Here is a 19,350-nt window from a genome sequence, read left to right on the forward strand (position 1 = left end):
TGCCGCCGCCGTAAACTCCGGCATCGCGGGCTTAACGAATTTCGTTAAGCCCGCTTGCCAGAGTTTGCGCTGGCTGACGCGTCACATGACGTCAGCCGCGCATGCGCGGATTGGAAGACTCCAACCCGCGCATGCGCGGATGACGTCATCGCGCATTTGCACGAAACCCGCGCATGCGCGGGCCGGGATGCCCCTCAGCCGCCCCGCGAAGTGATACAGCGGGGCGGCGGAAGGACAAAGAGTGCGCGGGTATCGGACCCGCTGCCCGCGATCGGTGCCCACCGATCGCGGAGGCCGTGCCAATCGGTGCCATGGTTTTAAAAATCGCCACTTTACGGCTGTTTTTACGAACGGCCAGACCAGGTGTGTTTGCCGTTCGTAAAAACAGCCGTAAAGGGCTTGGAACTCGGCCCATCGGCCAGCTGAGAATCGCTGCTGGCCGTAAAAAAACGGCGGCAGCGATTCGTATCGGGAGTCGGGCGTGGGGGGGGGAGAAAAGCGGGAGGGCGTCAGACTAGCGTGGCCGTAAAATTTTACGACCCCCGCTATTCTCCGCATCGTCGTGAGTGCGGAGAATTGCGCCCATTGTCTGTACATAGCAAATCCTTACCAAATTGGCTTCCATTCCTAACAGGACTCAGCTGACATAGTCTTGTAAGGTTATACGATTGACTTTCTTGCATTGATTCCTGATAGGGTTTTTCCTTAGTCTGTCATATGACTTCCAGATTGACCTCTTGTGGCCACCTTGGTAGGGGGAATTTCTGTCAAGAAATTGAAGAGTATTATGAAAAAAATACCACCCTTCCAGCACACAGCCCCTGGTGACACCACAAAAGAAATGTGAAGTGATAAATTTTGATAAGAATGAGGAGAGGCAATGTGAACTAAATGGTAGAATCTTAAAGACCTCACCGTGGGCAAGACTGTAATGAAGTCTGGTACTGAGTGGGATTGGCGGAACCCAAATGTGCCACTTGATAGCAACACCGATGACACTTCCATCACTTCACAGGCTGATGGGGTGGTGATTGACCAGATTGGATTGATTTGGCCTGCCTTTTGTGAACAGATCTTAACTGAACAATTTTTCATGGGTCCGAAATATATAACAACAGGTCATCTGCATACAATGAGACCCTGGGCGCAATTCTCCGCACTCACGACGGTGCGGAGAATAGCGGGGTTCGTAAAATTTTACGGCCACGCTAGTCTGACGCCCTCCCGCTATTCTTCCCCCCCCACCCCCCGCAACGCCCGACTCCCGATACGAATCGCTGCCGCCGTTTTTTTACGGCCAGCAGCGATTCTCAGCTGGCCGATGGGCCAAGTTCCAAGCCCTTTACGGCTGTTTTTACGAACGGCAAACACACCTGGTCTGGCCGTTCGTAAAAACGGCCGTAAAGTGGCGATTTTTAAAACCATGGCACCGATTGGCACGGCAGTACCACGGCCGTGCCAAGGGTGCCATGAGCCCGCGATCGTGTCCTTCCACCGCCCCGCTGTATCACTTCGCGGGGCGGCTGAGGGGCATCCCGGCCCGCGCATGCGCGGGTTTCGCGCAAATGCGCGATGACGTCATCCGCGCATGCGCGGGTTGGAGTCTTCCAATCCACGCATGCGCGGCTGACGTCATGTGACGCGTCAGCCGGCGCAAACTCTGGCAAGCGGGCTTAACGAAATTCGTTAAGCCCGCGATGCCGGAGTTTACGGCGGCGGCATGCTAGCCCCAACCGGGGACCAGAATCGGTTCCCGGTCGGGAGGGGGAGGCTGGCGTCAAACCCGCCCGGATTTGACGCCAGTCTTACGATTTCTCCCTCTCTGGGAGAATCGCGCCCCCTGTGTTTGAAAATACCCCCCCCCAACCTCCCGCACAATCCCCCTCCAGTCCCTCGACACCCTGAGTGCCATTGTCAGCAGCTCTATTGCGGAGGCGAAAAGCGACAGGGAGAGTGGGCACCCCTGCCTCATCCCACGATTCCGCCCAAAGTATCCTGAACTCACTGGGTTCGTCTGCACACTCGCGATCAGCGTCCTATTCAACAACCGTTCCCAACTCCCGGTTGCGGTGATGCGGAGCTGAGCCGCACGTTCAGTAGCTCCCGCTATTTTTGGTCTTTTGGGCTCTTTTAAGGGCCCGTAGTGGTGCTGGTTGGACTTTTCCCCGTGTGGGAACACTTCCACTAACATTATCTGCCGGTGGATGGACTGGACTAGGAGCGGAGCGGTCAAAAAATCGGCTTTGGAGCAGAGAAAGGTACGAGGCAGGAAAGGCAAGATGCCGGCGTGCGGGGAACCAGCAGTGTGGCAGCAATGGGCGCAGGAGCAGCAGGAGCTGCTCCATCGCTGCTTCAGAGAGCTGAAGGCCGAGGTCCTGGAACTGTTTAAGGCCTCGCTGGACAAGCTCACGGCGACTCAGAACACAGAACAGTACACAGAACAGTACAGCACAGAACAGGCCCTTCGGCCCTCGATGTTGTGCCGAGCAATGATCACCCTACTCAAACCCACGTCCCCCCCCCCCACCCCCCCCCCCCCCCCCCCACCCCCCTTAACCTTACATTTTAGGACACTACGGACAATTTAGCATGGCCAATCCACCTAACCTGCACATCTTTGGACTGTGGGAGGAAACCGGAGCACCCGGAGGAAACCCACGCACACACGGGGAGGACGTGCAGACTCCGCACAGACAGTGACCCAGCCGGGAATCGAACCTGGGACCCTGGAGCTGTGAAGCATTTATGCTAACCACCATGCTACCGTGCTGCCCGACTCAGATGGCTCAGGGTGCGGAGATCCGAGAGCTACGGCAAAAGGCCTCAGAGAGCGAGGACGAACTCCTGGGCCTGTCAGAGAAGGTGGAGTCGCACGAGGCGCTCCACAAGAAATGGTTAGCGAGGATGGAAGAGATGGAGAACCGTTCCCGTCGGAAAAACCTGCGGATTCTGGGCCTCCCGGAGGGGCTGGAAGGTTTGGATTTGGGGGCCTATGTGGCTATGATGCTGAACTCGCTAATGGGAGCGGGGTCGTTCCAGGGACCCTTGGAGCTGGAGGGTGCCCATCGAGTGCTGTTGAAACCCAAGCCAAACGAGCCGCCCCGGGCGGTGCTGGTCCGTTTCCACCCCTTCATCGACTGTGAGTGTGTGCTGAGATGGGCGAAGAAGGAGAGGAGTAGTAAGTGGGAGAACGCGGAGATCAGGATCTATCAGGACTGGAGTGCGGAGGTGTCAAAGAGAATGGCTGGTTTTTATCGGACGAAGGCAGTGCTTCACAAGAAGGGAGTGAAGTTTGGCCTGTTACAGCCGGCACGCCTCTGAGTCACGTATAAAGACCGCCAGCTCTACTTCGACTCTCCAGAGGAGGCCTGGGCTTTTGTCCAGGCAGAGAAGCTGGACTCGAACTGAGGACTGGGGGCTGGGGAATGATGTACATAGTCCGGAGGCTTTGTCCTCCTTGGTATCTTTTTGCTTTTATTGGTTGTATTTGATGATGCCTTTTCGCTGTTCTGCTTTTTCGATTTTTGGGACTGTTAGTTGTTTACTTGGGTGCTTTTTCATTTTTTTTTCACTGGTGAAGGGGTGGGGAGCGGTTCGCGGTCCTGTTGGGTCATGTGCCCGTCTTTTCCCGCGTGTTGGGTCGGGGGCGGGGTTTGGGATGGAAGCGCGGTCTTTCCTGCCGTGCTGGAGCAGCAGTGGGCGGGGCCGGCACTGGGTTGGGGGGAGTGGTGATTGTGTTGCATCGGGGGGGGTCGTCGGAATGGCGGGGGCAGCCGGGGTCAGCAGGAATCGGCTGACTTACGGAAGTAGAATGGAAGGGGTTACGCAGCTAGGGGGGGGCCCTAGCTTTGGGGGGGGGTCTTGGGGGGGGCGGGAAATAGGGGGTTGCCCTATTCGGGTTGCTGCTGCAGGGGCCGAAGGGGAACTGCTGGTGATGGGGGCGGTTGGGAGGGGGGTCTGCCACCGTGGGGAACGGGCCTGGGGGGTTCTGCGGGCACGTGGTGAGCCGAGGGAGAGCTATGGCTGACCGGCGCAGAGGGAGGAGGAAGACCCCCCCAGATTCAGCTGGTCACATGGAACGTGAGGGGGCTGAATGGACCGGTGAAGCGGTCCTGGGTCTTGGCGAATCTGAAGGGGCTGGGTGCGGACGTGGCTATGCTCCAGGAGATGCACCTTAAGGTGGCGGATCAGGTGAAGCTGAGACGAGGCTGGGTTGGACAGGTAATTCACTCGGGGCTTGATGCGAAGAATCGAGGGGTGGCGATCTTAGTTGGCAAGAGCTTGTCGTTTGTGGCGTCGAGTGTGGCGGCGGACAGTGCAGGTAGATACGTAATAGTGAGGGGTAGGCTTCAAGGGGAACGGGTGGTTCTGGTTAATGTGTACGCCCCCAACTGGGATGATGCAGGCTTCATGCGGCGAATGTTGAGCTGGATCCCGGAGCCAGGGGGCTTGATCTTGGGAGGGGATTTTAACACTGTGTTGGACCCAGCCCTGGATCGTTCGAGGTCAAGGATGGGTAAGAGGCCGGCGGCGACCTCAGTGCTGAGGGGGTTCATGGATCAGATGGGAGGGGTAGACCCTTGGAGGTTTTTGAGGCCAGGAAGTAGGGAGTTTTCCTTTTTCTCCCATGTCCACAAGGCCTATTCCCTGATTGACTTTTTTGTCCTCAGCAGGGCGCTAATCTCGAGAGTGGTGGGGGCGGAGTATTCGGCGATAGCCATATCTGACCATGCCCCAAACTCGGTGGACCTGGAGCTGGGGGAGGGGAGGGATCAGCGCCCGCTGTGGAGGTTAGATGTGGGGCTGCTGGCAGAGGAGGAAGTATGTGGGCGGGTCCGTAGGAGCATAGAGGGGTATTTGGAAGCCAATGACAACGGGGAGGTGCAAGTTGGGGTGGTCTGGGAAGCGCTGAAGGCGGTGGTTAGAGGGGAGCTGATAACTATTCGGGCGCACAGGGAGAGGGTGGAGAGGGTTGAGAGGGAGAGGTTGGTGGAAGAAATGGTAAGGGTGGACAGGAGGTATGCGGATGTCCCGGAAGAGGGGCTTTTGAGGAAGCGTTGCAGTCTCCAAGCGGAGTTCGATATACTGACCACCCAGAAGGCGGAGGCACAGTGGAGGAGGGCGCAGAGGGCGGTATATGAGTACGGGGAGAAGGCAAGCCGGATGCTGGCCCACTAGCTCCGGACGCGGGAGACAGCGAGAGAGATAGGGGGAGCCACAAATTTAGGAGGGAACCTGGTGCGGAGTGTTAGGGACATTAATGAGGTGTTCAGATCCTTTTATGAGGGGCTGTACCGGTTGGTGCCTCCTAGGGAGGTGGGCGGGATGGACCGCTTTCTGGATAAGCTGGAGTTCCCAAGAGTGGAGGATGAGCGGGTGGAGGGTCTGACGGCCCCAATCGAGTTGGAGGAGCTGATAGAGGTGCTGGGGAGCATGCAGACCAGGAAAGCACTGGGGCCTGATGGGTTCCCGGTGGAGTTTTACAAGAAATTCTCAGATCAGCTGGGCCCGCTGCTTGTGAAGACCCTGAATGAGGCGAGAGCGGGGGGGGCTTTGCCCCCGACGATGTCTAGAGCAATAATCTCACTAATCCTGAAGCGGGATAAGGACCCCCTCCAGTGTGGGTCTTGTAGGCCGATCTCGCTCCTCAACGTGGATGCAAAGTTGTTGGCCAAGATACTGTCCAGGAGGGTGGAAGATGTGGTCCCGATGGTTATACACGAGGACCAAACGGGGTTTGTGAAGGGGAGACAGCTGAATGTTAATGTGCGGCGGCTGCTCAATGTTATGATGATGGCGTCGGCGGATGGGGAGGCGGAAATAGTAGCATCGATGGATGCGGAGAAAGTTTTCGATAGAGTGGAGTGGAGCTACCTGTGGGAAGTGTTGAGGAGATTTAGGTTTGGTGAGGGATTCATTAGCTGGGTGAGGCTGCTGTATAGTGCCCCGGTAGCGAGCGTGGTGACGAATGGGAGGAGGTCGGAAGACTATAAGCTCAACGTGGGGAAGAGTGAGTGTTCGTGCTGCACCCGGGGGACCAGGAGAGGGAGATAGGAGAGCTGCCGTTGAAGAGGGCGGTGAGGAGCTTTAGATATCTTTGGGTCCAGATAGCTAGGAGCTGGGGGGCCCTGCATAGGCTAAATCTTTTGAGGTTGGTGGAACAGATGGAGGAGGAGTTCAGGAGGTGGGACGTGTTGCCACTCTCTTTGGCGGGTAGGGTCCAGTCAGTTAAGATGATGGTGCTCCCGAGGTTCTTGTTTCTCTTCCAGTGCCTCCCCATATTGATCCCGAAGGCTTTTTTTAGGAGGGTTAACAGGAGTATTCTGGGGTTCGTGTGAGCGCGCAAGACCCTGAGGGTGAGGAGGGTATTCCTGGAACGAGGCAGGGAGGTAGGTGGGCTGGCGTTGCCCAACCTGTGTGGATACTACTGGGCTGCAAATGTGGCAATGATCCGTAGGTGGGTGATGGAGGGGGAGGGTGCCGCATGGAAGAGGATGGAGGCGGCATCCTGTGTGGGCATGACTTTGGAGGCGCTGGTGACGGCCCCGCTCCCACTCCCCCCGGCAAGGTACTCTACGAGTCCAGTAGTGGTGGCTTCCCTCAAAATTTGGGGACAGTGGAGGCGGCATAGGGGGGAAGTGAAGGCCTCAGTGTGGGCCCCGATACGGGGCAATCACCGGTTTGCACCAGGGAGAATTGATGGTGGGTTTATGAGTTGGCATAGGGCAGGCATCAGGTGGATGGGAGACCTTTTCCTCGATGGGAAGTTTGCCACTTTAGAGGAGTTGAAGGGGAAGTAGGGTCTCTCCCCCCCCAGGGAACAATTTTAGATATATACAGATTAGGGCGTTTGTTAAGCGGCAGGTGGCGGAGTTCCCGCTGTTGCCGCCTAGGGGGGGTGCAGGATAGGGTGCTCTCGGGGACGTGGGTCGGTGAGGGGAGGATCTCGGCAATCTATCAGGCGATGGAGGAGGAGGCCTCGATGGAGGAGCTGAAAGCGAAGTGGGAGGTGGAGCTAGGGGAGGAGATCAACGAGGGGACATGGGCGGACGCACTGGGGAGGGTGAATTCGTCCTCTTCTTGCGCACGGCTCAACTTGATTCAGCTGAAAGTGCTGCATAGGGCGCACATGACGGACCAGGATGAGCCTGTTCTTTGGGGGAGAGGACAGATGTGGGAGGTGCTCGGGGGGCCCGGCGAACCATACTCACATGTTCTGGGCGAGTCCGGCGCTGGAGGGGTTTTGGAAGGGGGTGGCGGGGACACTGTCCAAGGTGGTCAGCTCTAGGGTGGAACCGGGCTGGGGGCTTGCGATCTTTGGGGTAGCAGTGGAGCCGGGAGTACAGGAGGCGAGAGAGGCTGGCATTCTGGCCTTTGCGTCTCTAGTAGCCCGGCGTAGGATTCTTTTGCAGTGGAGGGACGCGAAGCCCCCGAGCCTGGAGGCCTGGATTAATGACGTGGCCGGGTTCATCAGGCTGGAGAAGGTCAAGTTTGCCCTGAGGGGGTCGGTACAAGGGTTCTTCCGACGGTGGCAGCCCTTTCTCGATTTTCTGGCGGAGGGTTAGAGGGTGGTCAATCTCAGCAGCAACCCGGGGGGGGATCTGTTAAGGGGGTTTGTTTTTGCGACTGTTTGTCTGCTACTTTCTTGTTTTTTTTGTATTATTATTAATTTATTGCTTTGTATGGGGGGTGGGGGGGTGGGGGTGTTCTTTCTGTTTATTTTTATACTCTGTTTATTTTATTGTTGGGAGAAAATTTGTAGTTGAAAAATTTGAATTAAAATTATTTTTTTAATAAAACAACCGTTCCCAATCCACAAACCCGTGTCCGAACCTGAACCGCCCCAACACCTCCCAACAAATATGGGCACTCCACCTGATCAAAAGCCTTCTTCGCCACTACTACCTCCACCTCCTGCCCCTCTGACGGCATCATGATTAAATTGAGTAGCCTCCTCACATTCTTCGCCAACTGCCTCCACTTCACAAAATCTTTCTGATCTTCGGCTATCACCCCCGGCACACAGTCCTCAATTCGCGATGCCAACACCTTCGGTAGTAACCTGTCGCCCACATTCAATAGTGATATGGACCCACACTGCTCAGGGTTCTTGTCCTTCTGCACAATCAGGGAGATGGGAGCCTGCGACAGGGGGGAGTTCCCCCCTCTCCCTGACTTCATTGTACGGTCTCACCAGCAGTGGCCCCAGGGCCGCCCCCAACTTTTTATAAAACTCTACCAGGAACCCATCTAGCGTCGGGGCCTTCCCTGCCTGCATCAACCCCATACTCTCCATCACCTTCCTCAACCTAATTAGGCTCCCAGTCCCTGAACTAGCCCATTTTGGGAACCGCCGCATAGCCTCCTCCCTGGTTGGGGACTCCGACTCATAGAGCCTCTTATAAAAGGCTCAAACACCCCATTCACCCCCTCCAGGTCCATCACCACTGTATCCTTATAATCCCGAACTCTACCGGTCTCCCTCATCGCCTCCTCCTTTCTCAACTGATGGGCCAACATCCTACGCGCCTTTTCCCCGTACTCATACACAACCCCTCTGGCCCTCCGCAGGGGGAGGAGTGGGTAAAGCTGGAGGATGAGACCCTCCACAGCTGCCCCACTGCCTTCCCCGTAGAAAATAGCCCAAACTCCACTGGCGCCTCTGCCATTCCTTCAATAACCCTGTCTCCGGCGCCGCAGAGAATTTCCTGTCCACCCTCAAAATCCCATCTTCCAGCTTTGCCTCTCCTCCCCCTCCATTTTCTCCCTATGTGCCCAAATTGATATGAACTCCCCCTGACTACAGCCGTGAGTGCCTTCCAGAGTGCGATGGCTGTGACCTCCCCGTATCGTTCAGCTCCACATAGCCCTAAATGGCAGCCCTCACCCGCTCATACACCTCCCCATCCCCCAGCAATCCCAAATCCAGCCTCCACTGTGGCCATGCCTCCACGCCCCTGAGCCACCCGCAAACCCACCCAATGCATAGTTGGAAACCACAATCGCCAAATACTACCGAGTTGGCCACCCCCGCCAGCAAGATCTTGTCCAACACAAAAAAATCATTCTGAGAGTACACTCGATGCACATGGGAGAAATATGAAAACTCTTTCTGCCTCAGCCTCCCAAACCTCCACGGGTCCACCCATCCCATGCACTCCATATACCGACTCAGCTCCCTTGCCACTGCTGACTCCTTCGACGACTTGGAACTCGACCGGCCAGAGATCGGATCTATGACCGTGTTAAAATCACCCCCTTAATCAATCGATGCGAGTCTAAGTCCGGGATCCTCCCTAATCCACCTCATAAAATCCACGTCATCCAATTCGGGGCATGAATGTTTACCAGAACCACCGGCATCCCCACCAACTTCCCACTAGCCATCACAAAAGTCCCCCCCCCCCTCCCGGATCGGCCACAATAGTCCCTGCCTCAAATGCAACCTGCTTATTAATCAACACTGCTACCCCCCTCGTCTTCATATACAGCCCCGAATGAAACACCTGCCCCACCCACCCCTTTCTTAACCTTGTCTGGTCCCCCAACTTCAGGTGCGTCTCCTGCAAAAGGAGACGTCTCCTGCCCAGCTAGCATGGTGGCCACCACCCAAGTCGACCCACCTGTCGACCCCTAAAGAGTAACAAAAGGCACACTGCTCCCCAGCAAAGACATGCCCCAGAAACTCCACCACCAAACACTTTAAAAAGCACACAAAACTCCTCATACTCCTCCCAGTCCTTTGTCCCTCATAAATTCCAACGCCATCTCTGGTGTGTCAAAATAAAGTGGTCATTTCTAGAAAGTCACCCACAGGCAGGCCGGGTATAATACTCCAAACATCACCCTCTTTTCAAAGAGGGCAACTGCACCACCATCGCCCTCGGCGGCTTGCCCACCTGTGGCTTCCTCCTCAGCGCTTGTGCGCTCAGTACATCCCCAGAGGCTGATCAAAGACCCCTTCCTGCACCAATTTCTCCAGAATCCTCGGCACATGCCCAGCGTCCTCCCCACCTTCAATGCCGACTCCTGACAATCCTTACATTCAGCCTTCTGGAGTGATTCTCCAGATCCTCCACCTTCTCCCTCAGCCTCATCTGGCTCTCCTGCACCACTTCCACCTCTGCCACCAATGAGGCCAGCTGGTCCTCATGCTCCCCCGCCGCCTCTTCCACTTTCTGGATCGCCTGGCCCTGGGACTCCAGTCTCTGTTCAGCTTGCTCGATCCCAGATCTTAGTGGTTCCAACACTTTGGCCGGGTCTTCCAAGGCCTCTTTCCTTTGTGACAGCAACTTATTATTCAGAAATTCTACCAACTGCTCCGTCGACCACTGGGCGGGCAACGCCCCTCCCAACCCCTTGTCCCCCGCCATCTTTACCTGTGGAGCACCACAAAGACTATCCTGCTCCCGCTGCTCTATCTTTCTTTCACCACTCCTTGTCCGCAGATCCATCCACCAGCCACACCAGAGAAATATTAACCTTCCCCTGGCACTCCTGTACCATTTTCCCTCAAATACTATGCCAGTCGGGTAGGAAAACCCCCCAAAATCCGGCTTGAGCCAAATGTGCGACCACTCACTCCATGGCCGCCACTGGAAGTCAAGTACTTTGCTATTAATGAACTTTTCTAGATTGGATGTTTCCGCATCAACATTCAAGACGTGGAGGGCAGCACGGAGGCACAGTGGGTTAGCATTGCTGCCTCACAAGCCAAGGTCCCAGGTTCGATCCCGGCTCTGGGTCATTGTCCGTGAAGAGTTTGCACATTCTCCCCGTGTTTGCGTGGATTTTGCCCCCACAACCCAAAAATGTGCAGGGTAGGTGGATTGGCCACGCGAAATTGCCCCTTAATTGGAAAAAATGAATTAGGTACTCTAAATTTATGAAAAAAGAACATTCTCGACGTGTTCCTATGTTGGATTTGCTGTGAAGCTGTAGCTGGTGTTTGTTCCATTGCTGTTAGTTGAGGAACTTCCTTGCAGTGCAACAGGTTTCAAAATTGAATCTGCCCCACAAGGGGAAATAATAACAAAGCTATTGTTATTCGCTTTGAATTAAAGGTTGAGTGGGTGGAGATTGCTTTCTACTGTATTCATTTACTTAATATACTGTTTCTTTCACTTCCTGGTCTTCTGATTTTTGATGTGAAAATTTGGTTATAAAATTTAAACATGGGGCTGAATTCTGCATTTGGGAGACTTAAGTGGTGCCGCCAGAACTGAATTGTGAGCTGGGGGGGAATGTTTGATCTGAAATTCAGGAGATGCAAATGGGCCAACACACTGTCCACATGAATTGGAAGCAATTCCCATCTCCTCTGACATCGGAATCGCTGGAAACGGAATTTACATTGAAGAACCTGACAAGCTAGAGCTCCTTATAGGCACTCCACTCACCACACACCAGCAAAGAAGATGGCTCAGAGAAGACCTGTCCCCTGATTTTGGGAATCTGAAATGGACCGATTGCATGATGCCATTGAGGAGAGGAGGGACACCCTCTGCCCACGGTGGGCCGCAGACTCAAGCCTGCCCTCCTGAATAGCGGCTGAGAGGGGTGGCAGAGGCAGTCAGTGCTGCCAGCGCCACCAGGAAGAACGGCATGTAATGCCGAAAGAAGATGAATGACCTCCTTAGGCCAGGCACCCTTGTGGACCTGGTCCAGATTGAAGGTGATGTGTCCAATGCCCTGGCACATTGGGCATCCATCACAACATGAGTGTGTGGATGTTTGTAAGATCCCATACAGATCCCTGTTTAAACTGTAGAATGAGCTAGAGGCATAAAGGTTCAGGGCGACCTTCGCCTTGGCAGCCACAGGGAGGGGTGTCCTCCATACCCCCACAGTGCCAGGTGAGCCACAGGTGTGGTGGGGACAGTCAATGTGTGCTGTCAGTCACCTCCATGCCAAGAGGCTTGTATATTGGCTGGTCCTACAGCTGGGGGTGAGTGAGGGAGATGTGTGTTTGCTGAGAGCATAGCTGCGGTGTGATGTGCTGCCTTGGTGTTACACACTGGGTGCGACAGAGAGCTGGTCAGGTTTCCTGGCTGGGGGCAGGACGGATGGGATCAGGGGCTTGGTGGACAGGCAGGGCTTGGAGACAGCTCTTGATCCCCTTCTCTGCAGTGGAGCTGCGCTTCTGAGGAGTGCCAACACTTAGGGAGGGGGAGGGGGGGGGGCTAATGACTGAGCATGACCATATGCATTCTGGTGATGACACTGCTGGGGGAGAGAGTTTCTGGGGGGGTGGGAGGATGGTGTGTGGACTGGGTGGGTTCCAACATGAGCAGTGGCTCTCTGAGCATTTACAGGACACAGCGAACAGTGAGGTGTGAACAGTGTGGAGCTTGTAAGTTGTATCAAAGAGGTACATTTAAATAACATACTGCAGCAATGGAGTTCTGAGCCAGCCCACCCCACCCCACCCCAAGGGAGAGATCCCAAATGCATGGATGTGGCACCAGTCGTTCCCCGTTACTCCCTGCAACCCATGTAGCCTGCCCCCACCAAGCTTGACAGGTTTAGAGAGTTTTCTTACCTTCTAGCTCCCCCTCAACAGCTAGGGCGCCCAGACCCCGCTTGTAAATATCTACACCTTGTGGGCGTGACTCTCGCCCCTCTTGCCTGAGAGGGGCGGAACATCGCAGAGGGGTGGAGCATACATTGTCCAACCCGTTAATGATATTCGTGTCCATGCAAATGATGTGTTTGCATGGGCCAGCCAGTACGCTTCGCACACATGATTAATTCCACCAGTGGGGGACTGGAGCATGGCGTCGGAATCAACGGCTGGCGCAAATCCTGATTTTTGGGTTACCCGATATTCTCCGCCCAGTCACGATTCTAGTATTGAGTAGCAGAGAATCCAACCCATGAAATTAAAAATTAACTGATAAATCTGAAAAATCTGAACTCAGCATCAAATTTTTTCAAAGGTATATTAACTGATGCTGTTTCAAATACGTTTTCCAGATCCCACATGTTGTTGTCATTTATTTTATTGGTTACTGGTTATCTTCATAAACAATTAAATTAAATGTACCAATCTAGTTATTGATAGTTGCCTCTCTAAATGATTTTGTGATTTTGAATTTAATTTTTCAAATTCACGTTTAGCTTAATTATCTGATTTTGAAACTGGACTAAAAATGTTTGTAACATTGCTGGGACCTATGAAACCCGTGTAATCTTACATTTTACAGTAAAAATCAGTCCACATAACAATTTATTAACAAAATGGATAGCAAAACCTATTGTCTAATATATATATATATATGGTTTTGGTTAGCTGAAACAACAACTTCTAATTATTTAGCACCTTTAACATAATGAACATCCCAAGTCGTTTCATAATAATGTTATCATTTGGCACACTGGGCCACTAATGACAATATTGGGAAGTTTGATTTAAGACGTGGATTTTAAGGAACATTCTAAGGAAAGAACAAAGGAAGTTTAGGAAGCGAATTCCAGACTTTAGGAATTTGGTATCTGAAGACATAGTGATGGAGTGATTAAAATCAGAATTGCTCAGGAGGCCAGAATGAGATGATTGTGGGACTGGGGGTGATTACAGGGACAGGAGAGCGAGGCAGTTGAAAACAAAGATAAAAACTTTAAATTGAGGCACTGCTTAACCTTTGAGTGACCTTGGTAACCACTGCAGTGATTCCCTTGTGTCTTTCCTTGTTGTGTATCTTGTTACAGCGAAAATGAACCCATTCAGTACAATAGTCTTATTGTCAGTTCTATTTATGTAACAGCATTACACCTATGTGTGCTGATGCCCAACTGTTTATAAAAGCACAATGGACTATATTGTCTTGGCTGAGATCATTTAAAAATAAATGCTGCGGTGACCTTGTTAAATTACCAATGAAACAATATGTTGTATGTTACCGACATGCAGGTGAGGTGACTTATATTATTATTACTGTTCCCTTCTTCTGTCCATGACAGCAATAGTTTTAATTTCTAATTTAATTTGTTACCCTTTGTATCCTCTCCCTTGTTGAAATGGGCCGTTGTGTGTTTCCCAAACCCTGGTCTATGAGGTCCAGTGTCAGAAATAACCCCCAGAAAATTCTTTACGGTGAAACAAAATTAGGATTTATTAACATATTCACAGCTCGAGAGATGGATTGCAACACACATTCACACTCATAAACATACAAGGTAGAAAGGCAGAGAAAGAAGTTACAAATTGCGAGTTACTTTAAAAAAATATTAAAAGGCACTGGTATTAATTCACATGAGTAGAGTTCAGTAAGTCAATGTCCAATGAACGTTCTTTCAGGTAGTGTTATATGGCAGCATCCTGGTTTTGATCCGAGGGACTCAGTTGCAAATTGAAAATGTAGCAAAGTATTCTTGTATTCTCAGAATTAGTTCACTCTTTGGCGAAACACAGGATTCTTTCTGGAGATCCGACTTTGAGAGAGATGGAAGTTAGAGGCAGTCTGCTAGCCTGGAATCTGGTTTTCTCTTCTGAGATTACACCGCAACTGAAGACAATCCAAAAGCTGCAAAATAAGAGCAATTTGAAGAGCTCAAATATCACATATGACAGGGTGGTTTCAGGTCAAGTCATTCACCTGAGGACCCTTGTTAAAACCCATTGTATTTTTGAGCGGTTAACTGTGGAACAATTAGCACGTTGGAGATGAGCCACAATAGCTCTGCCTATGTCCAGAACTGGCTGGTGCAGCTGTCTTATCCACTAGCCTTTAGTGTTAGCTTGGCTGGAACTTCATACAATGCAAAGGGGTGTCGCATTTCAGGAGGACGATAAGCTAGTCTTTGTTCTTTGGAATGGCGTAGAACAGTGTTCTTCAAACTTTTTTTCCGGGCACCTATTTTTACCAACCGGCCGACCTTCGCAACCCACGCCGGCTGACCTTCGTAACCCACGCCGGCCGACCTGCGCGACCCACCATTTTCTCTTACCTTGTTTGCTGCTGACAAAAATGGAGGAAATGGTTTTGGGTCCCTTTGGCCCTCGTACACGCTCCTCCAATGTAACCTGTTGGGTGAAGCTGAAGCCTTCCGGTGTCGGAAAGTATGGAGTCTCCATCTGTCCAAAGTTCTGATTTTTTTTCGTGTAAAATTTTGCCAAATAACCCCCCCTCGAACTTGTAAAAAAAAATGAGTAAAGTAAATGAAAAAAATGAATAAAACCCCCCTGACGTAAAAAAAAATGAAAAAATGCATAACCCCCCCGAACTTGTAAAAAAAGTAAAATGAATAAAATTAATGAAAAAAATAAAAATTAAATGAATAAAATAAATGAATAAAAACCACAACAGAATAGCGGCCGCACTGTGCATGCGTGTCCGATGATCGGCGCGCATGCGCAATGCGGCCAAATATTTTTTTTTACACATGTTCGCTGCTGCTTGCAGTCGCCGTTATGAAAAGCCGGCTGCTGCACAGGGATTTGCGCGATCGGGAGCGCATCAGACAACGGCTCGGCGACCCTCCCGACACCCGCCCGTGACCCACCCACGGGTTGTGACCCTGACTTTGAAGAACACGCGTAGAATCTTCCTGAATTATCAGTATGCAACCATTTTATCAGTTCAGCAATTGTCCATTCTAAAAAAAGCAGAATTTAAACAAGAGAATATGCAAGAGAAACTAATTCCTTAAGCTTTTTATGCCTTCTTAGCATGACAGGTAAAACATTGTTTCAAGAAAACAATACTATTGCTCCCATATGTTATACAGTGCCAATAATAAAGATGCAAAACAAGTTGCTATATCTGTGCAAACTGTTTTTTACAATTTATTTTCAACCCAATGCATAAAATATATCAATAATTGACATAAAGACCACTTCCTTCCTTCCACTAGTGACAGCAATAAATTAACGATTACCATTTGAATTGATAACAGACCACCGAAAGTCATTGGCGCGCGCGGTAGTTACCGACAGACTGCACTGACCTGATATACCTGAATTGAATGTTCAATTTTACAGAGTATGGTTCTAAACCACAAATATTGGATAAGACTGTGACCAAATATGTTAAAATAAAGCCTCAAGAACAGACTTTACACACAGATGACCAGGTAAGAATAGTAATTTCCTTTTTAACCTTTTGAGAATTATATTAGCATTTCTTTATTTAAACCATGTCACTATGAATTAAAGCTTTGCGTGACAATATTACTTTTATTTAAATTACCATATTTCAAACAATTTACGATTATTCAGAAGAACGACTCTGTATTTTTCTTTTAGAACCTGTATCAGTTCTAATGTGTGGCTCCATCCCCTGATGCATGTCAAAACTTTATATAGACCAACAATAGCTATAAAACTAGATTTAACACTTAGCCACATAAAGAGATATTAGGTCAGGTGGTCAGAAGCTTGGTCAAAGAAATAGGGTTTAAGGAGTATCTTCAAGGAGGACTGAGAGGTGGAGAGGTTTAGAGAGCGAATTCCAGAGCTTAAGGCCCTGGCAGATGTCACACTGCATGAATGAGAAGAGAAACCATTGCAGGTATTTAGATAAGAATAAAACCACCCGAGTACAATCGTTTCTAGCTGGATGGCAATGAAAAGGCATTGGAGTAGGAAGGTGTGAATAATTGTGTCAAAGGCTGGAGACAGGTCAAGAAGGGATAGCTTGCCTTTAGCACAGTTAGATAGGATGTCATTTATTGAGGAGTTATACATGGTGTTCCAGGAAAGATGGATAGTTTTGTCTGGAAAACCAACTGGTGAAAGATGCAACTGGAGCCAAGCTATACAGATTTGTATAAGCACTTATTTACAGAGTTACAGATTAGAATAAAACACATCCTATACTAACAACCACATTTAAGTCTGTGACTATTTAAGGAGCCACAATTGTGACTAGAAGTAAACACAATTAATATATAATTAACATTAGGATTTAGGAGCAACAAAATGTTCAAGTCTTTGGAGAGGAAAGAGAATTTAGATGGGGTGGTAGTTTACAAGGGTGGAGGGGATCAAAGCTTGCTTTCTTGGATGGACGGTGGCACAGTGGTTATCACTAGTGCCCCACAGCTCCATGGACCCAGGTTCAATTCCAGCCTCACTGTCTGTCTGGAGTTTGCACTTTTTCCCCCATGTCTGCGTGAGTTTCCTCCGGGTGCTCCGGTTTCCTCCCACAGTCCAAAGATGTGCTGGTTAGGTAGATTGGCTATGCTAAATTGCCCCTTTGTGTCCCACAGATTAGATGAGGTTACGGGGATAGGATGGAGGCATGGGCTTAAGTAGGGTGCTCTTTCCAAGGGCCAGTGCAGACTCGATAGGCCGAATGTCCTCCTTCTGCGGTGTAAATTCTATGAAAAGGGTGGGAGATGATGTAAAATTTCAAGGGGAGGAGTCGGTTCACGACAAGAGAGGTGAAGAACACTAAAGGACCAGTTATAAACAAAGGAAGAAGCTACTTCAGATTTAAGTTAATTTATGAACAATCAATATGGATTTGGTTAAAGCACTGAAAAGGTAAAAGGGCAAATACCAATTCGGTCAGTGGGGAGTCTGATACAGGAAAGAGATATATTTGTGCACTGAGGTAAATGACCTCCCTGTAGATTATTGTTATGAAAATTAACTCTGTCGGCTGGCAAGATAAACAGTGCATTGATATGTAGACTGTAAATTTGTTCTTAATCCCATTTTTTTAAAAGGGTAATCTTTTCCTGTCAGGATTATATTTAAGAACAAATTGAACTGGTGGTTGTGTTATGGGCCAGGGTTTAGAGAACCCCAAGTGTATCATGGAATTCATCTGACCCACAACTTTTAATAGATTGTGGTATGGGGAGCACACGGTCCACTCTACAGGTGTGGTACAGCAGAAATGGAAAAGTATTTTTTAAAGCAAAACAATGTTTATTCTATGAACTCAAGTTAACCTTTTTAAAATATACAGTGGACATTTAGCAACCATTAATTCAAATACAACCCCCAAAGAATACAAAACTAAGTAATGCGTACGCTATCCTTTTAACATCCAGAAGACTTATAAGAAACATAACCTTTAACAGAAGCACATCAGGTTAAAGTCACTACTAAGAGCAGTTAATAGTTTTAAATCACCAAAGGATTGATTTCTATTATTTAGATTACAGAGAGAGACTCTAATACACCTTCTGGCTGTGACTGCAGCTATCCAGCTCTGAAAACGAAACTAAAACACACCCTGCAGCAAACAGGACAAAACGAAAGTGAAAAGCTGACAGACAGCCCAACTCCACCCACTTAGTCATTGGCATACTCATAGAGTTTACAACATGGAAGCAGGCCCTTCAGCCCAACTTGTCCATGCCACTCAGTTTTTGCCACTAAGCTCGCCCCTATTGCGTGCATTTGGCCTAACCCTCTAGACCCATCCTACCCATATAACTGTCCAAATGCTTTTTAAAATACATTTTGCTTGTTATTAAATGACATGTATTAGTAAGTGTGTTAGGATGTTGTGTGAGGACATGATCGGGCTAAATTGTAGTCAAATAGTCTGCTGAAAATAACAGTCAAGGTTCGTATGAGAACCTGGGTGAGGCACTGTGATGTTCGGGAGAGGAGGAATTGGGAGAGAACTGGTCCTGTAATTACATAGATTACATAGAGATTACATAGAATTTACAGTGCAGAAGGAGGCCATTCGGCCCATCGAGTCTGCACCGGCTCCTGGAAAGAGCACCCTACCCAAGGTTAACACCTCCACCCTTTCCCCATAACCCAGTAACCCCACCCAACACTAAGGGCAATTTGGAACACTAAGGGCAATTTATCACGGCCAATCCACCTAACCTGCACATCTTTGGACTGTGGGAGGAAACCGGAGCACCCGGAGGAAACCCACGCACACACGGGGAGGATGTGCAGACTCCGCACAGACAGTGACCCAAGCCGGAATCGAACCTGGGACCCTGGAGCTGTGAAGTGATTGTGCTAACCACAATGCTACTGTGCTAGATACTTTAGCGATATTTGCAGGATGTCACCTTTAGTTTCTCTAAGTTTAGAGATAATGGGGAGATTTTGATCTTCATTGGCCAAGTGCCACTGGGGGAGCAGGTTGCCTGTTCTAGAGCATACATGGTTTTCATTTGCATTGTGGAACTTGTCTACAAGTTTACTGCCAAGGCAATGAAGACCTAAATCTAGCCATTACATAGTCATCCTGTTTTTTGTGCAGAGTGCATTCCAAGGGCATATGCTGCAAAGTAACAGGGTTACTATGTAATTTTAAGTTGTTTAACAGATTTTTCTCTTGCATTTCACTATATTGGATTAATGTGCCATATAAATTTCTTGGCCTCCCTCCTCTACATTGTAAATTGTCTATTTATGCTATGCCC

The 19,350-nt window shown here is 50.1% G+C and overlaps 1 protein-coding gene across 1 annotated transcript in view; it reads left to right on the forward strand.

Annotated features, from left to right (window-relative positions):
• chst10 (carbohydrate sulfotransferase 10) overlaps positions 1 to 19,350 on the forward strand; it is a 93,080-nt gene that overhangs the window by 27,472 nt on the left and 46,258 nt on the right. The window contains exon 3 of the mRNA XM_038818726.1: positions 15,983 to 16,074. Within this exon, the coding sequence (XP_038674654.1) occupies positions 15,983 to 16,074 (92 nt within the window). The remainder of the gene's footprint in view (positions 1 to 15,982; positions 16,075 to 19,350) is intronic.

Source organism: Scyliorhinus canicula, chromosome 14, assembly GCF_902713615.1.
Source record: "Scyliorhinus canicula chromosome 14, sScyCan1.1, whole genome shotgun sequence".
NCBI lineage: Eukaryota > Metazoa > Chordata > Chondrichthyes > Carcharhiniformes > Scyliorhinidae > Scyliorhinus > Scyliorhinus canicula.